Source organism: Laetiporus sulphureus (assembly GCF_001632365.1).
Source record: "Laetiporus sulphureus 93-53 unplaced genomic scaffold LAESUscaffold_5, whole genome shotgun sequence".
In the NCBI taxonomy this organism is placed as follows: domain Eukaryota; kingdom Fungi; phylum Basidiomycota; class Agaricomycetes; order Polyporales; family Laetiporaceae; genus Laetiporus; species Laetiporus sulphureus.
Window position 1 is genome coordinate 1,163,737 of NW_024468514.1, and position 24,472 is coordinate 1,188,208.

A 24,472-nucleotide genomic window follows, 5' to 3' on the forward strand; every position below is an offset into this window, starting at 1 on the left:
CTTCTGTGCGGACAGAGCGGGCCTTAGTTAATCCACAGAGCCCCATATGTGCGTATAGGACCCACTGATAACTGCACTGGGCATGGACATGGGAACTGGACTGCGCTGCATCAACATCAGAACCTGATGCTGAATGTTAGCATCACGTTTTGAGATATTCGACAATGGCCGCGGCCATCAGGTCTCAGTCGGCATAGACGACTTCGATTCAAGCCGAGAATATATTGAATCTGCAGCGCCACCACGCCTCACCACGCCCGCGCCACCAGCCTCGTGACGCCAGAGATGCTTAAGGCAATGCTTGTCGTAAACGACATCAACCTGTTGGTCGCTCAATAGAACTGGTCACATATGTGACCTCATGAGCGGTAGGATTCTCTCCTTTGGAGTATGTCTAAAGAACACCACCTTTGTAGAACGCTGCAGGCCCCCGAGACTGACAACCGGGAGGATTGATACAACTCAGACACTTGATAGATCCGAAACAGTGAAGAGCAGCCATCATCTTCCTGTCTAGCATTCCGATAGGGTCCAGAAGCAGAATATTTAGCGAATAACCAATGACGATGTTCTGATGGACGGAACGAGCGGACCTTTGGAGAGGTGTCTCGGAGGGCAAATGCCCACGCATTGATCTCGGAACAGCAGGACGGATGACCGAACGCCTTAAAAATGGGCCCGAGCGACCCGAACCATTCGGCGATCTGCTGCATTGCCCTGAACCGCTAGACCATCATACACGGAAACGATGTCCAAGTCAGTCGAGGAATTTTCAGCCAAGCGCATCGTCTTCGAGACATCCGTACCCGTGGACGAGATAGTCGCGCGTCTCGACAAGGAGCTCAACAGCGATAAGGCTGGTCCCCAGCTCTTCGAAATTCTTAAGGAAGTGAAGAATAGAGAGGAACTGGAACGGGGTTTCCAGGAAGTCAGCGGAGGAAAGGACTTCGTGTACGTGCCCAATATCTCCTGTCCCTCATCGACATGCATGCAAGAGACATGTGCATTGACCATATGTCCTGCAGTCTCTTTGGGAAGTCTCCGTTCCACGTGTGGCGAAATGCATACTTTGGGACCACCGATGGTCTGAAGACATACCAATATTCGTTGGGAAATCCCACTATGGCGCAACCGATGCTGCAGCTGGAGCTGTACACGACGCTGCACGTCCCGCCGCGCATGCTAGTCGTCGAAAAGGCAGACAGGAGCGGAACGGAGATCGTGTACATGCAGCCCTCGACTCTCTTCGCTGCCCCAAGGAACGGCAAAGTGGACGAAAAGTTGCACGCTATGGCAGAGAAGGTTGACGACAAGATAGAGAGTCTGGTCCGGAGAGTGATTGGTGCTTGACGGGAGCAGTGATACCGTCTGGAAGGAGGACACCCTTATGCGACTTGTAAGAATCAATCTTCCTAGTGTTCTGTACCCTTCACCGATTGACAGAGAGACGAGTAAGCATCGTTTTGTGTAATAAACGCCCGAGAATGTCGCATGTTCCGACCATGCTATTCATCACTATCAACGACTCTGCATAATCAATTAATCATCAGAAAGACTTCTTCAAGATAGAGCGCAAGATGCTACAACTTAGTGCTATATTATAACCGTAGATGTGCTGTAACCATTGCGAAAAGAGAGATGGAGAGCCGACGATGACAACACGAATGCTGTCATGTGCTGGATAATGTAATGAACAGCACCCGGAGATAACCAGTACTTCTCAGCGGGGTACTTCCGCAATTCCAACCAGATGTTGGTGACAAGCGCGCCGTCGAGAATCCACAAGACTCAGAGAGACGCAGACCATAATGGTTGAGAGTTGCACTTCGAATGTAGAGGGCGAACTTCAAGCTTCAAGGATCGAGTTGTGAGCATCAAGCAACTTGGTTCTTGCGCCCGTGATCCCGCCCAGGACCAGCCACAGACACGTAGAGCCAATCCGCGAATTCTGCACCGTAGTCCTCTCTCGATGAGGCTGGCTCCCGGGTGAGGCCCACATAAGCATGACTTTGATATCACGCGCACTACCCATCCTGTACTTGCTCTCCCCAAGCCCAACTTGGCAGATAGATCGAAGACTGTGTAAGCGACCAGTCGAGTAGACGAGCCAGACCAGAGTTGTTGCCACCAGAGAGGAACTGAACCATATGGCATCCGTGAGACTCGCGAGAATCATAACCGAGCAGAAACCGCGCTATGGTAGGGAATGCATCGACGAATGGCCATCACGGACTTATGCATGGTCCAAACTTGTTAGTTCAATGGTTGTTTGGTGTTGTTGTGCAAAAGCTTTGACGCTGGATAAGTTACCTCGTCAGAGTCGAGGGAGTTCATCAGAAGAACTCAAATCGGCTTGGCCAATGGCTAGAAAACCTCCTTCCTGATTTATTCTCGCTGATTTTAGCTTGTGCAAGCCAATAAGTTCACGGCAAGAAGCTCTCAGTCGGGAAAAAGGTCCAAAACAGGGAGGTTCTGAGACTTTTTCGGACTGACTGTGATGACGACAAGCGGCTCAAAGCATCGTACGTCAGATCTGAGTTTTCCTGATGTTTTTCAATTCATTCAAATAATTAGGTCGTCTTTGCGATGACAAACGAGAGTCTGCTTCGTATGGCGCTCACTGAAAAGGTACATTAAGTTGGAGAATTCAGAATCACCAGAACTTGTCCAAGCTCGCGAGTCAATCTGCTCCTCACTTCGCAACTGCCGGGATTAAAACATGTATTTCACAACATACAGATTCCTAATCCATACAGCGATATATTGGCGAGAAATTCACGTTATTTGTCCCAATAGATCGCGCTCTATCGACCGACTCATCATAAAGGCAGCGTTGGTGCAAGGCATATAGAGACACTCACCTGCCTTGTTGGAAACGGTGAGACGCAGGTCACGCGTCGCAATGGTCCCTTCGCCTCCAGCTTGACTCGAGCTCTGGTATATCGGTAATGGGACTTCGATTTAATCCTTTGCCACTGTTGCGATCGCGTGCACGATCTCTCCTGGGAAGGCATTCACGGGGTGTGTTGCGGTCAGTACTTCTTCGCGAAACGTTTGGCTCGCCCATCTCAGCTTTGAATTGAGATATGGATTGATCGTGAGCCGGATTTCGTTAACTCTGGCACACCAACCGCACGGGAAGGAGAGGGAACTTAGCCAAAAGGACTGTGGGTATGGTGAGCGTACATGGCTTCCATCGTGGTGCGTGCATGATATATTGAATCCCACGGGTACTCAAAGTTGTGCTAGTGTGCGTACAAGGCTCACGGAGCTGAAGTATCGTCTGTTACATTTGTTCCGAATCGTTCTCAAAAGTCTGCTATGCCAGCACCTTCCACGCTGAGAACTTGAGTCGTACTTGACCTTGTCGACGCATGCTCATGCACAAAACTCCTCTTCCCAGATCGTCAAAGTTCAAGAACCGGGAGCTGTTTCGAGTGATGACTTGCTGGAAATACTGGTATATCTGACTCGGAAAATTCGATGAATCGTGTTGAAAGAACACGTCCTTCGTCGGAATAAGTCAGTGCTGTGACCCGAAGGTCTCTCACCAAACAATGTCGCATCGCATACTACGAACTACAAATACATCACAGCGATCATTGACTATCGACACGCCACATTGATAGAGCCACTGGTTCTCAGGCTGTTGCCGAAGTCAGTACATGGCGAAGGTTCCAGTTCGAGACTCCACGCCAGATGCCCTCGGTTGTTACCTCAAAGCCCGTACTCTTAGAGCTGAGGTAAGCCGTGAATGGCACACTGAGTGTGCCGGTGTCCACGGTTGAAACCGCTTTTACGGTCTCTCCAGGGCCTGCTCGGACAGAGAACGTAGCCGCGTACGTCTTGGAGAAGGTGTTCTCCTCGCCCCACTTCCACTCGTTGTTGACAGAAATGTCGACTTTGAACTCGGTCTCGGCAAAAAACGGAACTCCAGCTTTAAAAACGCAGCGAATGGTCAGCCTATCGCAATATGTTCAACAACGAGCAACATGCACCTTTGAACGCGGTGCCTACGGCGATGGTGAAGCCCGCAGTATAATCGAACGTGCTGGTCTGCGTCAACGTTTCTGAGAAATGAAATGACATCTCCTGGGTCTGAGATGATGAATTCTCGAGAACTTGGGTCGCTAACACGTTCGGCGTCGATGAGAGAATTCTGCCATCCTTGAGGTCGTACTCTATCTTATCGATGCTCATATCCTCGAAGAGGAAGGTGAAGTATTGGTCGTCGCAGACTTGAGTCTGAGGGTGATTCCAGAAGTATGGTTTCAAATGCGTGCGCGAGACGAGCGCGGTGCCAGTCGACGGCGCTACGAGCCGGAAATATTTAGAGCGATAGGTCTTTCCTGGCTCAATCTTGAACCAGCTGTTGAATGAGCAATGATGAATTCGCCAGCCCGGAGATCCGCCAGCCAGTCAGGGGTACTTACTTGTCGTTATAACGTCCGTCGCCATCGATTTGGCCCACATACGGTTCCTTATGGGTACGCGAGAAGAGCACCTTCCCCGTCGCTTTGCTCTTTATCGCGTAGAGATCGGCACGTTCTCCAGTGCCGTAAATGAACGAGAAGTACTGGTCGGTAGCCTGGTCGTTGACCGGAGACAGACCAACATCGGGAGAGGGAGAATTGCGCGCGAAGATCACCTGCCGACTGGCAAAGCCAAGGAGGCGGAAGTAGAGACCCTCCGGCGGGATGTAGATGTCGGTCATGGTGAATGGGAGCGTAACGTGTACGTTAGGATGTTGATGATGCAAGAGACAGAGGAAGAGATGGGCAACTGAGACAACGGGCAGTGTGTGCAGTGATGCGTTATAAGAGCGGCACGCGTGCAGGGCTGCACCTTCTGGACGGCCGTTGGAATAGGAGGTCCGCACGGATGAAAACGTCTTTATGGCATCTTCTTTTACAAACATGCTTTTGAATTGGGACATGTGGCCGCGCGAGTAATGCGTGTCTCCATATCAATATTCCGAACCATGAACTTTCCTTACGTGTGACGAAACACGACTGGCTGAAGTAGTGCACGAGGTGGTCCATATTTGAAGGGCCATGCACCAATATCCTCTTCGCGGTGATGAGCTGCCTATTTACAGGAAGGCGCGTATGTGCACCGGATCGATGGAGGCCTGACGGATCGACGGGTTAAACCCGCCTCGGCGGACCCGAGCAAGGAGCAATACATTCAAATTTTGCTATGTTTGAGCAGCACGGGCTATGTAGCTCTTTCCGGATACTCAGTGCTTTCATTCTCTTGCTATAAGATCGCGCACGTGCTGCCTAAGTCAGGCCTCCAGTCCATGAACCGGTAACCCTGCGAATGACAATGAGCGGTGGATTTTATGAGACTGGCAGGATCGTACCTAGCAGCAGCAGCTTAGCGATTTTCAGGGCCCAGCGCGGTCTGAAAGCCCGAGGTTTGGCCCAGCTTCTGGCAGCAGGCTCAGGCTTGCCAGAATGGCAAGCCGAGCCCTCTGCGAAGTTCGGCTGTGCTCAGGCTGGGCTTGTCACATATGAGTGAAAAGAGTACTATTACGGCCCGCTTAAGTGGACGAACCTTCTCAGATTCCATATTCGTCGAGTGCACATAACACGAGGCAACCTTGCAGAGCATGGCGAGGATAGTAAGATCATCGCTGAGATACGGCCTATCGGCAACGTGGCGAGGATTAAAGGGGGGATCGAGAGCTACCAAAGTACATTATGCGGCCTCGAAGAGGCCTTAATCGAGGCCGCCTGATCTCCGTTGCAGGTACAGGAAGCGTCAATTACCGTTGTGGCAGAAAAAGCCCGGAGCCGCGAGCTCCGGCCTTGCTCAATAGACGCCGAGCCCTTCATATGGGTTCAGAGCTTCCTTGGCTGGGCTTGCGGGCTCGTGCTCGAAAGCCTGACCCTGGCTGAGTCGTGATGCCACGATGTTATTGCCCTAGATCAAAACCATTTGCTGCTGGACTATGTCACGGTAAGTAGATCTTACACTGAAGACGCTCGTACCAATTCCAGTGATCATCGTCAACTGGGCTGATGGGCTGCAGGTTGGTGACAACATCGAGAGCTTGGTGCGAAGAGCGAATATTGGTGCTTGACCGCAGTAATGGTGCGGTCCGCAGGGAAGACTTCCACATGTATTCCTAGCGTTCCGTATATGTCACGCCGAGAGACAAAATAGTCGAGGTGAGCATTTTGTAATGCAGTGAAGAATCCAGCATGCTCCATTGAAAGCATTATAAATGTATAAGACACGACTCCTCCGACGTCGTAATCGTTGACCAGTAAGTCTGAGAGGACCGCAGCTTCAGGCGTCGGGCTTGAAACCTCTCGCTGTGGGAAGAGTTTTGGTAAGAAAGTTCTGGTAGAGATCATGTCTGCCAGAGACAATCCTATGTGGGCGCCCTGCTCCTGAGAAACACTGAACAATCACAACAGCGACGCCTCCACGACAGAGCGCAAAACGCTGCAAGTTCAAGTGGTAGGAGAACATATCCTTCTAGAGGTAGCCAGACTGCCTATGCCGCCGTGAATGAACCAAAAAGCAAGTCGATCTTCGTCTCACCAAAGCGCGCTCTACTTGACACAAAGGCATCAGCATGCGGCTTGTATACCGAGTGTGCGTAGTCACAGTTCAGCTCGCCTGATCGATGACGTAAGAGTTGATCGTGAATTTTGATTGGCTAGTAATGCTAATGAGCCTGGACCAGCTCCATGGCGAGCCTCACCAACGCACTTCGCCATTCGCTGGAAAATGCCGGCCGCCTGCTTTCGGCTCACTGCAGCTCAGCCCGAGCAAATCGGCCACTAATTTCATGCTTTTCATTGAACTTCACTAATGGGCGACCATAATCGAAGGTACGTATGTCAACGTATATATCGACCTGATTCCAGTTCTCATTGTACACAGAATGTGATGCAAATCTGCGCAGATGATCATGAACCGCATCGCCCTGACATGATCACGTCGACTTGAATGCACAAAGGAATCAATTTTGCCGATATAATTCACTTCAACGCCTTATCTATGAACCACACCTTCCTTGATAAATGTAAAGCTGGGATAGCGTCGACCTGACATGCCCCGCTTTCTAAAACGGGCAAGGGACTTCGTCATGAGGACGGGAGCGCATTGGCTGGGACCGTTCGAACATCACTGGTGTGGGAGGGGAGTTCGCGCTTAGGCTACCCCGCGTTTCTGAATCTTAATTGCAGAACTAGGGCCATCTTTCCCCGTTGACATAAATACGGGCGCAATGAACTGTTGGAAGTGGCCGCCCGACGGCACTTCTGGTGAAACGCGCTCAACGCGTCGGGAGGGACAAGCGCCAAGCGACGGCTGAAACGCGTCGCAGGGCGGTACCTGGAAACAGAGCGGGCGAGTACGGAAGGGCAGAAAACGTATAAGTACGCACCTGTACTACTGTATTCCCCAGTCGTTTGTGGCCTCACCAGCCTCTCACTCCCATTGCGCCCATGAGACGGGAAGGTGCCGGCTGGTTAACACCCTTGCCGCACCCAGGATTTCCTAGATGAACTGCTCCGCTCGTGACGGGGTACTGCTCTTACTCCTCGATCGATGTCCTCCCTTGCTGATCCAGAGGCCCATACTGCCATAGAAGTTGATGTCATAGAGAAAGATGGGGACTCCAAGTATGAGCGATCCTCAGATAATGTTGGCATTGATCTGCTATCGTACCATGAGCACAATGCTGGTCGTCTCGTTGTAGATCCAGAGTGCGTATTACTCTCCTCCCTGTAACTCGTGCGGGTACGGTGTCCGAAACTGATGTCCATGTGGGTTCGACTTTCAGAGAAGCGAAAGTGGAGTTTGGTGAGCGCATCGCGAAGAAGCTCAAACTTTCCGCGGACGGTTCCAAGGTATTATGGCCACAACCTACGGATGACCCGGAGGATCCTCAGAATGTACGTCGGATATTGCATAACCTCCGACAGCTTGCTAAGCGAATTTTAAGTGCTCCGATGGGAGGAAGAACCTGCAGTTGTTCATTATTACCTTAGCGGCTGCAGTACCCGACTTTGACTCGGGCATAGGTGGGTCATGAAGCACGTCTTTAAAGCATACAGTTTCCATCCGCTGAGCCCATCCACATTGCAGGCATCGCTTCAATCTTCGCCTTGGCAGCCCAATATCATACCACGACCACGGTTATTAATGATCTGACTGCGAAGTGCGTTTGTCGGGCATCATCAACTTTCCTCTCACTAATGCAATCGACTCTCCATGGCGTTCCCACAATATCATTGGGACATCGACTCCAACTAATTTCGGACATCGATCGTCGCACATATTCTTCCGGTCAATTTGTGTGCAGCTGGAGCATCTTCTTGCTAGGTAAGAATTGATTGGATTTCTGCGCTTTTGACGTCTGAGTCGGACAGGATGGGGCGGCATATTCGCTGTGATGTTAATGCGGCGATATGGGCGTCTTCCCGTACTTTTCTGGTCTCAAGTGAGCTGCTTCAGTCTTTCGTACCAAAGTGCCAATGAACGAGGGATTCGTTGCGCAGGTCCTCGCACTTGGCTTTCTTGTCGGATGCACCTTCGCACCCAATTTGAAAACTTTCACCGGTGGGTCCATTGTGCCTATCACGCGCTCAACCGCGGTCCGGAACTCACTAGCCTCATTGCTCCAGCCATGCGCTGTCTCACAGCCTTCTTCGGGTAAGCCGTCAATGTTTCAGATGGCCCATCTTTCGATCACACACGATGCTATTACGTATTCTTTGTGATTTCTCATATCCTTGAACTGACCATCGGGATCGCTCTGTAGAACATGTCCACAGGTTACGGCAAGTCATCTAACACTTTCTGGATCCTCACGTCGAACTGAGTCTTGCATATGCCGCTTCAGGGTCTTTATGTCGTGACAGATATGTTTCCATTCCACCTCCAGGCACGGAAGGTCAGTATGAGCGCCGTATCATTGATTCCTTGTTTTATTATTCATTCGTGACACACAGCTTAACATTTGGACAACGGAATTCATTATATCTCCCTTTCTGTCGCCTTTTCTCTTCGGTTTTCTAGTTGCGCGCGCAAGGTAAGCTCGAGCCCCAGTGTCGCTGATTCTCCCTGTTATGATGCTCTCGTAGCTGGCGTTGGACGTACGGCGTTGGCTCAATCTACGGTGTCGTTGTTGTACTCTTCATTCTATTCTTCGGCGAAGAGACGTATGTGCCCTCGCTCAGCTAAATCTTCCTGGTTATCTCCTCACTCTCTGCGACCTGACAGCTTGTATGATCGAACACTTCCGGATCCCCGCCCAATCAAACGACCCGCATCGAGGTTGCGATACAGGATTGAGACTCTGATAGGCCTAACGGGCGCTCAAATGGCACGCCATCGGGCAGGTTGGCGCGATGCGGCACTAGCCTGTTTGAACATCATATGGCGCCCGCAGCTTGTGGGCATATTGCTGTTTGAGGTCAGCTGTTATTTCATAGTCCCGTTCCTTGTACTGACTCATGATAAGGCCATGGTATTCGGGTTCAGCGTCGGCATCAATGTATGTGAATCATTTTTCATACCACAGGTGTGTATCCAGATTTCTGACAATGGGATTAGAACACGAACGCTGTATTCCTTGGCGAATCGAAGCCGTTTGGACTCGGGTTCAGTCAATACGCGATTGCTGGCGCATATGGGACCCCCGTTGTGCGTCATGTTTCTTGAAAGCACTCTCACCGGTATCGTCTTGCTTATGATGACTTATAGGTTGCGGTGCTCATCGGTGAGGTGCTGGGTCGATACTTCAACGATTGGGTCATGAACGTTTGCGTCAAACGTAACAAGGGCGTTTTTGAGGCAGAAATGCGATTATGGTACGCAGAGTCCTTCATAATCTGCCGTCCACGTCAAACGTATCACTCATATTACCTGAATCCATACATATAGGACCTGCTATGTCGCTGTACCATTGTATATCTGTGGTTTTCTCCTTTTAGGTGGCACCTTCCAGAATCACCTAGGTACAGGTGCGCTCGTCATGGGCTGGGGTATAGCGGAAGTTGCAGCTATGATCTGCACGGTTGCAGTTTGTGAGTGTTGCTTTGACCGACACTGGCTGGGCATTGACGACAAGAGTAGATGCGTATTGTAATGATTGCTTCCCTACCAGAAAGGTTTGTCATGCCATGTGAATCTGCTTCGAATACTAAAGCAATAGCGGCAATAGGGTGAGATATCCGCATTGATTAACTGGGCTCGGACGACGGGCGGGTTCAGCGTCGCATATTTTCAAGTTCCATGGGCACAACGAAGCGGCGCGTTGCAGACGTTTGGCGTGGAGGCGGCTATCGTGTCCGCGCTCTTCCTCCTGGTAGTCCCTGCATTGCAACTGCACGGTGCACGTTTGAGGGTGAGCGCTACTTTCATACAGCTGTGTAGACTTTCGTTGATGGCACTGCCTATTGCAGCGCAAGTATTCGATTTGAATACCGATCCTTCAAGCTTCGAGGGACGTATCGGATGATGATGCTCGCTTGTTCCAAAGCAAGGACAAAACTTGTGGTCGGGCACGTATCCTGAACCTTATAATATGAAAGGCCACCACGTGTGATGCCGAAATCTAGACACCACACACTTGTGAGCACGTCTGCAACGTCATCCTATCATCTTTGAAATTCTAGATCAGCCGTGATTGGACTGTTTTATAATTTCAGAAGAGCGTATCGTGCAACTCGAGCTTCGATTTTTGATTATCGGGTTTTTTGAGCTCCTATGATGGCGCGTGCGGTGTTAAGCTCTTGTCAGGTCTTTCTTGTTCCAATTATGTCTTGTTCCAATTATCAGTCGTATTATGTCCGTCATCTATTGAAGCGCCGCGCATCGACTCTCATCTGATGGCATGACGTTCCTTCGTACGAGTGCTTATTTGTTCAAGTTTGTCGGCAGTTGATCTACAAAGCTTCCACGGATGTTAATAATGAGCTCGAAGCCATTCCCAGTTTGACTATACATGAACGGCACTCACTATAGGAAAGCCAGCCAAGGTAGTATACCAAATGGTCAAAGTGGCTGATCAGCGCGCCAGGATGTACTAATGGAAGGCTAACCTGCGAGATTTACCGTTTCAAGGGCGTCGGTTAATATCTATCGCACGCTCGGCGAAATTCGTATGGCCCATTTCCAGGTACTGTGGGCTACGAAATACGGGGCCCTACAGGCGTTTGGCGTAGAGGCCGCAGGTGGTGGCGGCACTGTCCTTGCTCGTGGTCCCCGCTTTGCAGGTCAAAGGCACATATCCACTGTGTCCGTCATTGTCTGAGATGGAATACTGCAAACGGAACATGGTCCAGGCACGGTTCTTTCACTGATAGTTTGCATTACATGAGCGCTTGATAAACTCCACCATAGAGGCGGTCATCCAACGTATAAATCATGCCTCTGTTTGTACAACTGCAAACGTAAAAATATAGCGAATTTTGCAGTCATAACCAATGATCGTTGACCAACCTCTCAGTCGCGCAATTACCTGTCTGATCTGCTGTTCACTATCTTTCTCATTCTCGTCCTGCTCTTCATCTTTATTCTCAGCACTCTTCTCTTTTTCGGTATGCGAAACACTTCCGCTCTCGCCCACGGCTTCTTGTTCCTCCTGGATCTTTCGCTTGCCTTCTGTATCAGTTTCTTCTACCCAATTTGCGCCATCGCGTAAGCGGTGGCCATTCCACGCTCAAAGTCTCAATGATATTCACCAGCCAACTGAGATCCGGTTGCCAGTTGAGCCGTACTCGCAGTGGTCAGCCCCGGAATACGCGGAAGGGCCGTACGCGTGAGACGTGCGAGTACAGTTCGAGTAAGGGACGTTAAACATGCAGCGGTGACTGCCTCTGGAGGAACGTGCATCTCCGGAACGTTCTGTGCTTGCACTTGCGCCTGCATGCCCGTGACCTGTCCGTGCAACAGGGTGAGTGACGAGGAGCGCCGAGGCTTCAGCTCGGGCATTGTATGTGACGGTGTGGGCGAAGGCGCCACACGCTCCGCGACTGCGCTGAGAAACGTCTTGCTGATGTGCGGAAGCATCTCAAGCGAAACTGCGAGCGCACCATCATCCGCATAGATCTCGAAAAGCCGCGGCAGGCTGAGCAGGCTCTCTGTTACACGGGCCGTCGTCGGACTCGGACTGACCGAGAAGTTGGCCATGGGAACATGCACGGCACTCGTGGCTCCACTAGTGCTGGAGCCTGATAAACGTTTGGAGAATTGATCTTGCCCTCGGCCGCCTCTTCGTAGCTCTTCTCGTCAAGAAGCGAGGTGACGTCTGGTGACGTCGCTTTCGAGCATGTCCTAGCTTTCTGCTTCGCGTAGCACCTCGCGGGCAGCCTCATGCATGTCTAAATTGACACTGTCGAGGAAGTGCAACCGATAGAATGCGGCGTTCGTCTCTGCTGCAGCGGACGCCTTCGATTTGGACCCGACATTCTAAAGGACTGCATGCAGCGATAGAGTGCCATTCCGCATGCTAAAATGTAGATCGTACGTGAGGCGGGCTGCCCCGCGCGAGATGTCGCCAATTATCGCTCTACTTCGGCCGACGTGTCTTTGCTTGTCCAGTTCTTCCTGGCAGCCTTCTTGCGCACTGGGGTTCAAGTATATCGTTGAACCAGGATACAGCATCCGCGGAATTCTGCAGAGAATTAAGGACATTTGACGGCAACTATGAACGTCTTCCTTGCTAGAATCAATATCCGTTGCTTCTGTAGCTTAAGCTGCGCCGCACCAAGCTTCGCTGGGAATTACGCATGCTTGAGCTGTATGAAAGTCGCTCTACAACGCGATATACAGCATGAATCATGTACATACCTTGTAAGATCCTTTCAAAAAGTATCAAACGACACGTTCGTGAAATCTGAGACCCCGACTTATAAGCATCACTAAGAGATAAGATAAGGTGATGATGATCGCTTAGATTAGATTGCCACGAATCTGATTATCGGCAGAGATGCTCGCCAATCGGCCAGTACATTTATGCTGCTCATTCCGGACGATCATAATCCGAGTCGAAGGTGCGTATGCCAACATAGTACCACATGATTCCTTAGTTCTCGTTGTACACAGAACGTGATGCAAATTCGTGCAGATATTCACGTACCGCATTGCCCTGACATAGTCACCTTGAATAACACAAAAGCCTGAAGCAGCGTCTGCAGACGGAGACAACTTTGCGTATATGATTCCCTTCAACGCCTTACCCAAGAAGCACCCTCCTCGCTGAAGCTGGGATAATGACGACCTGACAATCTCCGCTCGTCAGGAAAACTCAAATCCGGCTTGGGACATTTTTATCCGCCTGCCGTTACCAAAAAAGACAGTAAGCTCGAGAAAGTCTCAAGATCTTCTTTTTTGAGCCCTTTTCGGGGTTGGAAGCTTCTTATTTCGCTTGCACGAGCCAAGATTCGCAATAACAAGTCAAAAAGGAGGTTCTCGAGCCACAAATTGATTTAAATTTTCCTGATGCTTCCTAATACAGACGAGAAGCATCATGAGGACGGGAAAGTATTGGCTGGGACCGTTCGAACATCTACATGTGATGGTCACTAGTGTGGGAGGGCTTCGCGCTTAGGCGACCCCGTGTTTTTGAATCTTAATGCAGAACTAGCGCCCTCTTTCCCCTTTGACATAAATGCAGGCGCAGCGGACTGTTCCGTTCATAATGGGACACTGCTCTTACCCCTCGACCAATGTCCTTCTTTGCTAATCCGGAGGCCCATTCTGCCATAGAAGTTAATGTTGTGGAGAAAGACGAGGACTCCAAGTACGAGCGATCCTCAGATGACGTTGGCGTTGACCTGCTATCGTACCACGAGCACAACGCTGGTCGTCTCGTCGTAGATCCAGAGTGCGTATTTCTCTCCTCCCTGCGACTCGTCCGCGCACGGTGTGCGAAACTGACATCAATGTGGGTTCGACTTTCAGAGAAGCGAAAGTGGAGTTTGGTGAGCGCATCGCGAAGAAGCTCAAACTTTCCGCGGACGGTTCCAAGGTATTATGGCCACAACCTACGGATGACCCGGAGGATCCTCAGAATGTACGTCGGGTATTGCATACGCTCCGACAGCTTATTAAGCGAATGTTAAGTGGTCCGACGGAAGAAAGAACCTGCAGTTGTTCGTTATCACCTTAGCGGCTGCAGTACCCGACTTTGACTCAGGTATAGGTGGGTCGTGAAGCACGTTTTTCAAGCATACAAGTTTCATGCGCTGAGCTTTTCACATTGCAGGCATTGCTTCAATCTTCGCCTTGGCAGCCCAATATGATACCACACCCACGGTCATCAACGACCTGACTTCGAAGTGCGTTTGTCGGGCATCTATCGGCTTACCGTCACTAATACAATGGACTCTTCCTGGCGTTCCCACGATACCATTGGAACATCAACTCTAACGAATCTCGAAAATCCATCGTCGCACATTCTTCTGGCCGATTTGTGTACAGCTGGAGTATCTTCTTGCTAGGTAAGTATTTATTGGATTGCTGGGCCTTTACGTCTGAGTCGGACAGGATGGGGCAGCATATTCGCTGTGATATTAATGCGGCGATATGGCCGCCTTCCAATCCTTTTCTGGTCTCAAGTGAGCTGCTTCAGTCTTTCGTACCAAGCTGTTAACGAACGAGTGATGTATTGCACAGGTTCTTGCACTTGGCTTTCTTGTCGGCTGCACCTTCGCGCCAAATCTGAAAACCTTCGCCGGTGGGTTCATTGTGCCTATCACGCGCTCAACCGCGGTCCGGCACTCACTAGTCTCATTGCTTCAGCTATGCGCTGTCTCACCGCTTTCTTTGGGTAAGTCGTCAGTATTCAGTGGCCCACCTTTCTATCACACACTATGCTGTCACGTATCTGCGTGGATGCTCATATCCCGAGACTGACCATCCGGATCACTCTGTAGAACATGTCCACATGTTACGGCAAGTCATCTAACACCTTTCTAGATCTCATCGTTAAATATGCCGCTTCAGGGTCTTTATGTCGTGACAGATATGTTTCCATTCCATCTTCAGGCACGCAAGGTCAGTACGAGCGCGATATCATTGAGTCCATTGTTTCATCGTTCATCTATAACGTGCAGCTTAACATTTGGACAATGGGCTTCCTCTTATCTCCGTTCCTGTCGCCGTTTCTCTTTGGTTTCCTCGTCGCGCGCGCAAGGTGAGTTTGAACACCAGTGCCGCTGATCCTCCTGTCATGACGCTCTCGTAGCTGGCGTTGGACGTACGGCATTGGAGCAATCTACGGCGCTACTGTTGTGTTCTTTATTCTGTTCTTCGGAGAAGAGACGTATGTGCTCTCTCTTCAGCTAAGCCTTTCCTGCTTGTCGGCTCAGCCTCTGCGACCTGACAGCATGTATGATCGAACACTTCCGGATCCCCGCCCAATCAAACGACCCGCATCGAGGTTGCGATACAGGATCGAGACTCTGATAGGCCTAACGGGCGCTCGAATGGCACGCCACCGGGCAGGCTGGCGCGATGCGGCACTAGCCTGTTTGAACATCATATGGCGCCCGCAGCTTGTGGGGATTTTGCTGTTTGAGGTCAGCTATTATTTAATAGCTCCGGTCGTTGTACTGACTCATGGTTAGGCCATGGTATTCGGGTTCAGCATAGGCATCAATGTATATGAACTTCTCTTCAAACCACAAGTATGTATTTAGGTTGCTGACAACGGGATTAGACTACGAACGCTGTATTCCTTGGCGAATCGAAGCCGGTTGGACTCGGATTCAGTCAATACGCGATTGCCGGCGCATATGGGACCCCCATTGTGCGTCATTTTTGAAGCACTCTCATCGGTATCGTCTTGCCCATGATAACTTATAGGTCGCGGTGCTCATCGGTGAGGTGCTGGGTCGATACTTCAACGATTGGGTCATGAACGTTTGCGTCAAACGTAACAAGGGCGTGTTTGAGGCGGAAATGCGGTTATGGTACGCAGAGTCCTTCGGAATCCGCCGTTCATGCCAAACGCACCGCTCAACTTCTTTAAATCAATATATGCATAGGACCTGCTATGTCGCTGTACCATTATATATATGTGGCTTTCTCCTTTTAGGTGGCACCTTCCAAAATCACCTAGGTACAGGTGCGCTCGTCATGGGCTGGGGTATAGCGGAAGTTGCAGTTATGATCTGCACGGTTGCAGTTTGTGAGTGGTACTTCGACCGATGCTGGCCGAGCATTGACGACAGGAGTAGACGCATATTGTAACGATTGCTTCCCTACCAGACAGGTTTGTCGTGTCATCTGAATCTGCTTCAAACATTAAAACAATGCTGGCAATAGGGTGAGGTATCGGCGTTGATTAACTGGGCCCGCACAATGGGCGGCTTCAGCGTCGCATATTTCCAAGTTCCATGGGCGGAACGGAACGGCGCACTGCAGACGTTTGGTGTAGAGGCGGCTATCGTGTCCGCGCTCTTCCTCCTGGTAGTCCCTGCATTGCAACTGCACGGCTCACGTCTAAGGGTGAGTATCACCTAAATGACGCTGCCGAGACCATCGTTCACGGTACTATAGCGCAGATTTTCGATTTGAATGCCTATCCTTCAAGCTTCAAGGGTAAATCATCTTGTGTGGTATCGTGCGATGCAGTTCACATCATATCATGGCCGCTTCATGCATACCTCGTTCTCAAATCGTGCCAAAGGGTTGATAGTACGATAGATCCGCACTGACGGCAATATGCTGATAGTAGGATGTAATGGTTCATGATACTCACTTGGATGTTCTGGAGCAGTGACGACATTGTAAAGTCGGGCGCGTAATCTTCATCTTATGACGTGAAAGGCAGCATCGCGTGTGACGCCGATATTTAGACATCACACACTCGTGAACACGTCTGCAACGTCATTCTACCTTCTTTGGAGTTCTAGATTAACCGTGAATGGACTGTTTTCTAACTTCAGAAAAGTGTACTGTGCACCTCGAGTTTCGATTCTGTGATAGAGAGGGGTGCTCCGCTCCTGTGATGGCGCGTGCCGTGTTCAGCTCTTGTTGAACCATCCTCAAGTTTACCGGTGGTGGATCTGTATAACTTCTACGGACTCTATGAATGGCAGCGGCCATTTGGTCGCAATGGCCTTCGATCCCAGTCAAACGTTTATTGAACTGCTGGGCCAACACGCTCGCGCCAACAATATTGTAACGCGCCAATGCTGCTGGAGATGATAGTCGTGATAGCCGATGTCAACGCGTCGGCTGCGTTGACGAGACTTACCATAAATGTGGCCTCATTAGCACCAGCACGTAATCATTGAAATAGACACTTACAACACCGACCTTCGTAGAGCGCCATAACCTCCAAGAATGACGACCGATGAGACGAGGACGCTTCAATTCGCTTAATACATCCTAAACGGTGGACAGAAGACTCGGACATCAAATTGTTGTTGGTCATTCCCTTTTGCTATGTCCGGAATGTCAGCAGAGAATCAAATACGGTGGTCTGACAGACGGAAATAGCGCTAGCGTCGGGGAGATCTGTCATGGTGGGCAACGATGAACCATCGTACTGGTTTTGCAACGTAACGGATGACCAACCACGATTTTAATGCTCTGATGCTCTATTAAGACAGGCCAGTGAACCCGAACCATCCGGCGATTCACCCCCTACAAATCGACGAACATCCGCGCTTGACTTGTAGTCCATCATAGACGAAAACGATGACCAAGTCCGTCGAAGAGTTTTCAACCAAACGCATCGTCTTCGAAACGTCGGTTCCCGTGGACGAAGTGGTCGCGCGCCTCGACAAAGAGCTCAACAGCGACAAGGCCTGGCCACATTTGTTCGAGCTCTTGGAGGGAGTGAAGACTAGGGAGGAGTTGGAACGGGGTTTCCTGAAAGTCAGCGAGGGAAGAGATTTCGTGTACGTGTCCATCATGCTTATATCCTCGTCCTCATTCGCGTGCTTTGAGAGGAACACTCATTGATTGTACGCCCTACAGCCTCTTCGGGAAGTTACCGCTCCATGAGTGGCGAAATGCATACCTCGGGGCCACCGATGGCCCGAAAACATACCAGTATTCGTTTGGAAATCCGCCTGTAGCGCAACCGATGCTACAGCTGGAGCCCTACGCGACGTTACACGTCCCGCTGCGCATGCTTGTCTTGGAGAAGGAAGATAAGACTGGCACGGAGATCGTCTACATGCAGCCGTCGATCAGCTTCGGTGCCCCAAGGAACGGCAAAGTTGACGAAGAGCTACGCGCTATGGCAGAGGAAATTGATGACAAGGTAGAGAGTTTGGTCCGAAGAGTGATTAGTGCTTGATAGTAGTTCTGATGTGGACCGGAGTAACTCCACGTGTAATTCTGATGATCAGTGCCCCTTGCCGTTTCGTACACGTCGCCGAGAACTTTTAACAAGTGAACGCTGTGTTGTGCAGTGAAACGAAGATATGTTCCGAGCAGGTTAGATAAGGCTCTTCATCTTGAGTTCTATGGGCGTTGTTAATGGTTCCGTATAATCCCTTGAAAACCTTCGCAAGGTGAGAGACACGACTCCTTCGATATCGTGATTGGCGACCACCATCCTGAGAGAACCGCTTTTATAGGCATCGGACTTCCCTCGATGTGGGAAGAATCTTGGTAAGGGAGTTCGGGTAGGATCAAATCTCTCGAACAGACTCTTATGCCGACATCCTGCTCCTCGAGAACGCCGAGAAGTGGTGCAAAGACATTTCCACAACAGAGCACGAGACGCTACAACCTCAGTGTTGCTCGAACACTGCGAACCTAAGGCCGCGCCACGAACGTTCAGTGATGCAGGCAACAGTACCTGAGGGTAATTGGTATATCAAGGAAAGGAACACAAGCAGAGACGACTATTTCCGCGATTGCGGGTTGAGCCTAATCGGCGCGCCGTCGGAGATGCGGCAAGGCCAAGGAAGATATGTTCTGGTTGGTGAAGTGCCGAACATAGTAGATGCGCGGGCGGTATGCTGTAGATTCCACTGAGAGACGGGAATTCCGAGCAAACGCGGAAGCACGACCTCGAGCTAAGAATGAGCTTCATTAACAGCCGTCATCAACTATGCGCGTGTAGACCTGCGCTGCAATACCATTTGGGTATGGATGAAGCGTAAGGAAAGCATTCGGGAGGCTTAGTATGTGATCGAACAGTATTTTTTGCGTTATTGGTCCGAAGCTGTGCACGAACTTTGTGCTGATCGGATGCTTTCCGCTTGTGAAGCTTGAAACTTCATATACGTTTCAACTGCTCCACGGAAAAGCAGATGACTGCTCAATAAGGGGTTGGGTACGTGTCCCAATCATCAGCCAACCCAAACAAAACGTTTTGTGAGTGGGAAAAAACACATATGCAGGGAATTATTCTCACCTTATGTTGTGGAGTTTTGCGTGGCTAGCTGAAAACGCACGATGCAAAAGTCTGTCCCGGAGCATCATATTGATGTGCCTCTCGCATTGCTGAACGATCGAAGATGACAAACTTCTATAAGGCTCTTCCCAGTGGTACAATTGCCTCAAGTACATGACATTGAAAATCCTTTCTGCAGCGAAGGTTCGTCCATGGGGAGTTGAGAACACTGGCAGAACAGGCGTTGGCAATGAGAGGCAATGAGTCACTAGAGCTTTATCGTTTCCTGAGCACTAATGAACAGATATTTCTTCACAAAGCTTCGTTTAACCGGTTTTCTTCGTATGCGAAAGACTCACGTTCATGCAGACCAGTCGGCCTTGGATCTAACCGTGGATCCGGACCGTGTTCACGTTGCCAACTTTGAACGTCGCGTACGTTGACGCGTGACGTTGAGTGACGTTGACGCGTGACGTTGAGTGACGTTAAGAACGCCCACTCCGGCGCTTCATGACTGAGCGCCCATTCCCATTTCGATAGACTCCGGACCGGCCCGTAACGACCTGCTTCCGATTCATACTCTTGATCTTATGCATCTTCACCGATAGTTTCTTTGAGATTTCCGTGCAGGCTGTTCACACAACATGGCGACGACAGTGCTCTGCTCAGTGCCGTACCGGCTGTACTTTCACTGGTCGGATAGCGAGGTGGATTGTCGCCTTGCATATCATGCCAGTGTCTTCCCGTCACGGTCAGCGCGCTGCTTGCCAGTGGCGCGTGATTGCATGAACATGTACGGCGAGCTGCGAACAAAGATGCATGAGTCGGACTACCGTATATATACCGTTGCTCATCGCCTGGACGCTCCCCCAATCAATATTCAGTATGCACCTCCGCGGACGTTGCACGTTGCTGCACGCTGGCAAAACCGTCATAGTAGCTAGCACACACCAACGATGGTGCGATCGTTCAACTTTCAACGTTCCAATAGTTCCAATCCACCAAACGCGCTTCCGAACTCGGACGTTTACTGACAAATACAATCTGCCGCCTATTTTTTCTACAGCTCACCCGCGGGTGCCAGTGCTCAGCGCTCAACGTTCAAACGTTCAGCGTCCACCGTTCAGCGTCCAACGCCACTGGCAAGCATGCCCGCTCCGAGCGGTGTACACGGACACAGCAGCCCGAAGCTCTGCAAGGCGTGCATATACAGCAGAAACACTCAAATCGCCTCATGACCCACTTGCACAGACCTCCTTCAAGTTTTTTTTTGCTACCCTACGCTTAGATCGGCTCGCCAGTGTGCAAGCAGAAAAGCGAACAAAAAGCCGCTATCAGGTCGGAGAAAAACCCAACACAACTTGAAGGAGCTCCGGAGAGTCTGAGAGTCTGCTTGCCAGTGTACAAGCAGAGCTTGAGCGAACAAAAAGACGCTATAAAGTCGGAGAAAATTCCAACACTTACACAAGGAGGTCCTGACTCCTGAGAGTCTGAGACCTTCTAGGACTTTTCGGTGTTTGTGTCTGGTCTCAACAACTTGAACTCGAAGCGGAACCTACAAGCCCACGCCAGTGCACGCGGATTCGAGTCTTATTCCGGACCCCGATGCCTGGTGCGTAATGAGCCCTGAGCCCTGAGCCCTGAGCTGTAGCCTGTCCCGTTGTCAAAGCGGGCCCTGGGCAGGGCTGCCAGTGGGAGAGAAGCGGACGGACGACTCCAACTCCTAGTTGCGAATTTAACCGGTGTGCATATCAGAGCCCCAGGTAAACGTTCCACGGAAACCACTGCACACCCCCACCAAACCTGAAGCAACTTGGACAGCGACCCGACCGCAAAAAATGGCCGAAACGCCCTCACGCGCTCACGCACTCACGCACTCACGCACTCGCGGTACCACGCGCGCACATGTACACGTTCATCTCGCTTTCGACATCCGAGTCCGAGCATTATGTACCACCCAGTCCGAATCTAGATCACTACACGATCGACCTAAGCTATGTATATACCCACAAACACCATCACGATATGCAAGAGAAACGAACGACACGGGCGACATCCCCTTCGCCTAATAACAATAATATACTTCACATTTTTCCTTCCTTCCCCTAATCACAACCACGCACTACGCACTACGCACTCTCCCCCCGCTTCTCGCTCTCCCCCCCATCCACCGTACTCGCGCCCAAACTCCCCGGCCTCCCCTCCTCCTCATTGTGTCCCCTCTCCCTCACATCCACCGCCGCCTGCGCACATTTACGCTGCGCGACCTCCCGTCCCCCACCGGGCGCCACCACCCCATCCACCGTCCTCACCTCATCGTGCTCATGCTCACGCTCACGGGGGGCATTCGCATAATCCAGCCCCACATAATCATACGCAAACTCCCCCATCTCCGTATCGTCGATCCCCACGATCTCCGCCTCCTCCGAGCACCGGAACCGGCAGCCCGGTATGAAATGCATGATCCACAGTATCACCGTCTACACCCACGCGTCAGTCGTTTGCACGGGGGGAAAAGGGTGGGAGGGATGAAACGCACGGTCATGACGAACGAGTAGCTCATCCCCGAGACGGAGTCCGCGAGCTGGTACCCGAGCTGGATATAATGATGGTCGAGCCACCCGCCCGGGATGTCCGTCACCCCGTCAAACCCCGCCACGCTCGCCTGCGCGAACAGCCCCGTCAGCACATTCCCCACCACCCCCCCGATCGCGTGCGACGCGAATATCTACGCTCGTCCGTCAGGTCACAAATGGAATACGCGGAGAGCAGAGGGGGGCGCACGTCGAGGCAGTCGTCGTAGCCAAAGTAGAACTTGAGCTGCGTGGCAAAGTTGCAGACGGTGCCGGCCATGAAGCCGAATAGCACGGCCGCGGCTGAGGACGTGTGAGGAGGAGGTCAAGAGGAGATGAGCGGACGTACGCGAGCCGACGAAGCCGGAGCCGGGTGTGATAGCGACGAGTCCGGCGATCGCGCCAGAGCAGAAGCCCACCGTGGACCACTTGCGTTCCAGCCGATAATCCTACCCATCCATCAGCGCCCACATTAACCTGAGAAATGCACGACCGACGCACCCAGAGCATCCACGTAATCCCACCGACGCTCGCCGCCAGATTCGTAACGATACACGCCTGCACCGCCCTCAAGTTCGCGCTCAGCGCCGAGCCGCCGTTGAACCCGAACCACCCGAACCACAGGAACACCGTGCCGAGCACGACGTAGCTCGTGTTGTGCGGCTTGTACGCGAGGCGCTCCGTGCCGTACCCGCGGCGCTTGCCGAGGTAGATGGAGATGGCGAGCGCGGCGGTGCCCGAGGAGATGTGCACGGGGGTGCCCCCGGCAAAGTCGAGCCCGCCGAGGAGGTAGGACCAGCCCGAGGCGTTCCAGGTCCAGCAGGCGATGGGGTCGTAGACGATGGTGGACCAGACGAAGACGAAGATGAGGAGGGGGCCGAGGCGGGCGCGGTCGGCGAAGGCGCCGAGGGCGAGCATCGGCCTGTGCGCGGGTGGGTTAGTGGGGAGGGGAGGGGAGGGAGGGAGACGTACGTGATGGCGGCGAACATGAGCTGGAAGACGCAGAATGCTATTGAGGGGATGCGGGTGCTGCCCACGGAGGGCTTCTCGAGCACGCCCTTGAGGCCAAAGTATTCTAGACGAGAGCGTGAGCGAGCGGTTACGATCTGACCGGGAGGACGACGCTTACGGAGGTTGCCAATGTAGTGATTCGTCGCGGTGTCACTGAATGCTAGCGAGAATCTGCGAGGAGGCGTGAGCGCGAGCAGGGAAGACGAAGGTCAGTGGTTCTTACCCCCAGAAGAACCACTTCGGAGGATTTGCGTTTAGTCAGGCTTCTGCCGAAGAAAGGTAGCGGGCATACCTGGAAAGACACCATGGCTAGTGTCATCATGGACATCCAAATCATGGACAGCGCATTCTTGCGGCGGAGGAGGCCCGAGTAGAAGAACCCGACGCCGGGGATCATGAGCCACACGAGTGCGGTGGAGGCGAGCACCCACGCGATGTCGCCGAGGTTGTAGATGTAGGTTTCGCCCGTGGAGGGATCATACCACTCGAGGTCGCTGGATGCGGCGGTGTAGGTGATGTTGACCATGGCTGGGTGCGCGCGTCGGGAGTGCGCAGGGGCGAAAGTTAGAGGGAGAAGAGGAGACGCGGGCGATTAAAGGGCGGCGGGGGAGCAAGATAGGCAGCCGACTTGGCAGGGAATTAATTCGCAAACGACGGACGGGGGCTGTTATCGTCCAATGAGCGGGCGCGTGTTTATCGAAGTGCGGAAGCGCGCGGCGCGTACGTACGTCGAGACGACTTCCATCTCCTCCGCCTTGCACAGCTTTGCGCCTGCGATACCCACTCGCCCAGGCACACGCCTCCTCTGCGCTCCCCGTGAGGAGGTGAACAGTGCAGCAAAGAGTGGGCGCCTGCCTGTGCGGGGAGCAGATCAGATCGGGTGTGCCCGATTTGATCAACTCAGCGGCGGCGTCCAGCGCTCATCGTGCACACGCAGGCACAACTAACCTCTCCATCTCCCAGGCCTGTCATCCTCGAGCAACGCCGCAAACAGACCATCTCCCACCGTCATCCACGTACGGCCGACGCGCACGTCTGACGCCGCTTTCAGCTTCTCCGCTATCTCTCGTCCTCGCACTGCCCGACGCATCCGATTATCCACCCGAAACCCTCGGCTACGCGCATGAAACTCGATCACGCAGGCCCTTATCTCTCTCCGTCGCACGCCCGACCACCGATCGAGGCGTGGCCGACGCCGGCACGCAAGACGGCGCCGTTACCCGGTCTTGCAAATCCCCTTATCTCGCTCCTCGCGTCGCGCACTAGCGAATTTCATTTCGTCCCGCGTACGGTGGCCCCTTACGGTGGAGCGGACGAACCTGGGATGCCAAAGCTCGAGTCGCTGCTGGGTGTGGCCAGGCGTCGGTGATTTCACCCGAGTGTTGCTCATCGTGCGAAGGCAGGGAATGCGACCGTGCGCGCCTTCTCCGTTTATCGGGCGGGTCGATGCTTTTCAGTATCGTGGCCGCGTGATTCTCGAGGGAAGAGTGGTCAATTACAGTAAAGGGCGAGGAGCCATCCACGGGGTACCACCACTCTAGCCCTCATCGACATC

The 24,472-nt window shown here is 52.1% G+C and overlaps 8 protein-coding genes across 8 annotated transcripts; 4 read left to right on the plus strand and 4 right to left on the minus strand.

Moving 5' to 3' along the window:
* Window positions 1–748: 748 nt before the first annotated feature.
* LAESUDRAFT_645149 (uncharacterized protein) lies at window positions 749–1,350 on the plus strand (the record flags this gene model as incomplete). The annotated part of the gene is made up of 2 exons (XM_040903902.1): window positions 749–951; window positions 1,026–1,350. 2 exons carry the CDS (start codon window positions 749–751, stop codon window positions 1,348–1,350), a joined length of 528 nt encoding a protein of 175 aa, XP_040768304.1.
* Window positions 1,351–3,569: 2,219 nt separating this feature from the next.
* LAESUDRAFT_673366 (hemolytic lectin LSLb) lies at window positions 3,570–4,714 on the minus strand (the record flags this gene model as incomplete). Its single annotated transcript, XM_040905523.1, has 3 exons — window positions 3,570–3,937; window positions 3,999–4,369; window positions 4,434–4,714. The coding sequence occupies 3 exons, from the start codon at window positions 4,712–4,714 to the stop codon at window positions 3,642–3,644; spliced, it is 948 nt and encodes a 315-aa protein (XP_040768305.1). The 3' UTR covers window positions 3,570–3,641.
* Window positions 4,715–7,569: 2,855 nt separating this feature from the next.
* LAESUDRAFT_645136 (MFS general substrate transporter) lies at window positions 7,570–10,486 on the plus strand (the record flags this gene model as incomplete). Its single annotated transcript, XM_040903901.1, has 19 exons — window positions 7,570–7,727; window positions 7,805–7,916; window positions 7,967–8,045; window positions 8,110–8,182; window positions 8,327–8,346; window positions 8,394–8,464; window positions 8,523–8,583; window positions 8,649–8,676; window positions 8,786–8,808; window positions 8,847–8,917; window positions 8,976–9,055; window positions 9,108–9,185; window positions 9,247–9,439; window positions 9,488–9,520; window positions 9,580–9,669; window positions 9,730–9,836; window positions 9,910–10,052; window positions 10,102–10,136; window positions 10,190–10,486. 19 exons carry the CDS (start codon window positions 7,570–7,572, stop codon window positions 10,484–10,486), a joined length of 1,752 nt encoding a protein of 583 aa, XP_040768306.1.
* Window positions 10,487–11,173: 687 nt separating this feature from the next.
* On the minus strand, window positions 11,174–12,159 carry LAESUDRAFT_747853 (uncharacterized protein; the record flags this gene model as incomplete). The annotated part of the gene is made up of 3 exons (XM_040911490.1): window positions 11,174–11,290; window positions 11,489–11,688; window positions 11,712–12,159. 3 exons carry the CDS (start codon window positions 12,157–12,159, stop codon window positions 11,174–11,176), a joined length of 765 nt encoding a protein of 254 aa, XP_040768307.1.
* A 1,538-nt stretch (window positions 12,160–13,697) lies between these two features.
* On the plus strand, window positions 13,698–16,497 carry LAESUDRAFT_644402 (MFS general substrate transporter; the record flags this gene model as incomplete). Its single annotated transcript, XM_040903852.1, has 19 exons — window positions 13,698–13,855; window positions 13,933–14,044; window positions 14,095–14,173; window positions 14,237–14,309; window positions 14,452–14,471; window positions 14,518–14,588; window positions 14,647–14,707; window positions 14,773–14,800; window positions 14,907–14,919; window positions 14,977–15,027; window positions 15,087–15,166; window positions 15,218–15,295; window positions 15,359–15,551; window positions 15,600–15,632; window positions 15,692–15,781; window positions 15,838–15,944; window positions 16,020–16,162; window positions 16,212–16,246; window positions 16,300–16,497. The coding sequence occupies 19 exons, from the start codon at window positions 13,698–13,700 to the stop codon at window positions 16,495–16,497; spliced, it is 1,623 nt and encodes a 540-aa protein (XP_040768308.1).
* A 1,182-nt stretch (window positions 16,498–17,679) lies between these two features.
* On the plus strand, window positions 17,680–18,286 carry LAESUDRAFT_694236 (uncharacterized protein; the record flags this gene model as incomplete). The annotated part of the gene is made up of 2 exons (XM_040906186.1): window positions 17,680–17,888; window positions 17,962–18,286. 2 exons carry the CDS (start codon window positions 17,680–17,682, stop codon window positions 18,284–18,286), a joined length of 534 nt encoding a protein of 177 aa, XP_040768309.1.
* A 749-nt stretch (window positions 18,287–19,035) lies between these two features.
* On the minus strand, window positions 19,036–19,767 carry LAESUDRAFT_430474 (uncharacterized protein). The gene is made up of 3 exons (XM_040902435.1): window positions 19,693–19,767; window positions 19,355–19,626; window positions 19,036–19,254 (listed from the first exon to the last, which is right to left on the minus strand). The coding sequence occupies exons 1-3, from the start codon at window positions 19,696–19,698 to the stop codon at window positions 19,149–19,151; spliced, it is 384 nt and encodes a 127-aa protein (XP_040768310.1). The 5' UTR covers window positions 19,699–19,767; the 3' UTR covers window positions 19,036–19,148.
* A 1,573-nt stretch (window positions 19,768–21,340) lies between these two features.
* On the minus strand, window positions 21,341–23,731 carry LAESUDRAFT_721959 (ammonium transporter). Its single transcript, XM_040908102.1, has 10 exons — window positions 23,646–23,731; window positions 23,210–23,581; window positions 23,141–23,154; window positions 23,036–23,088; window positions 22,879–22,981; window positions 22,408–22,828; window positions 22,256–22,355; window positions 22,118–22,209; window positions 21,873–22,061; window positions 21,341–21,813 (listed from the first exon to the last, which is right to left on the minus strand). Exons 2-10 carry the CDS (start codon window positions 23,441–23,443, stop codon window positions 21,463–21,465), a joined length of 1,557 nt encoding a protein of 518 aa, XP_040768311.1. The 5' UTR covers window positions 23,444–23,581; window positions 23,646–23,731; the 3' UTR covers window positions 21,341–21,462.
* Between the last annotated feature and the right edge of the window lie 741 nt (window positions 23,732–24,472).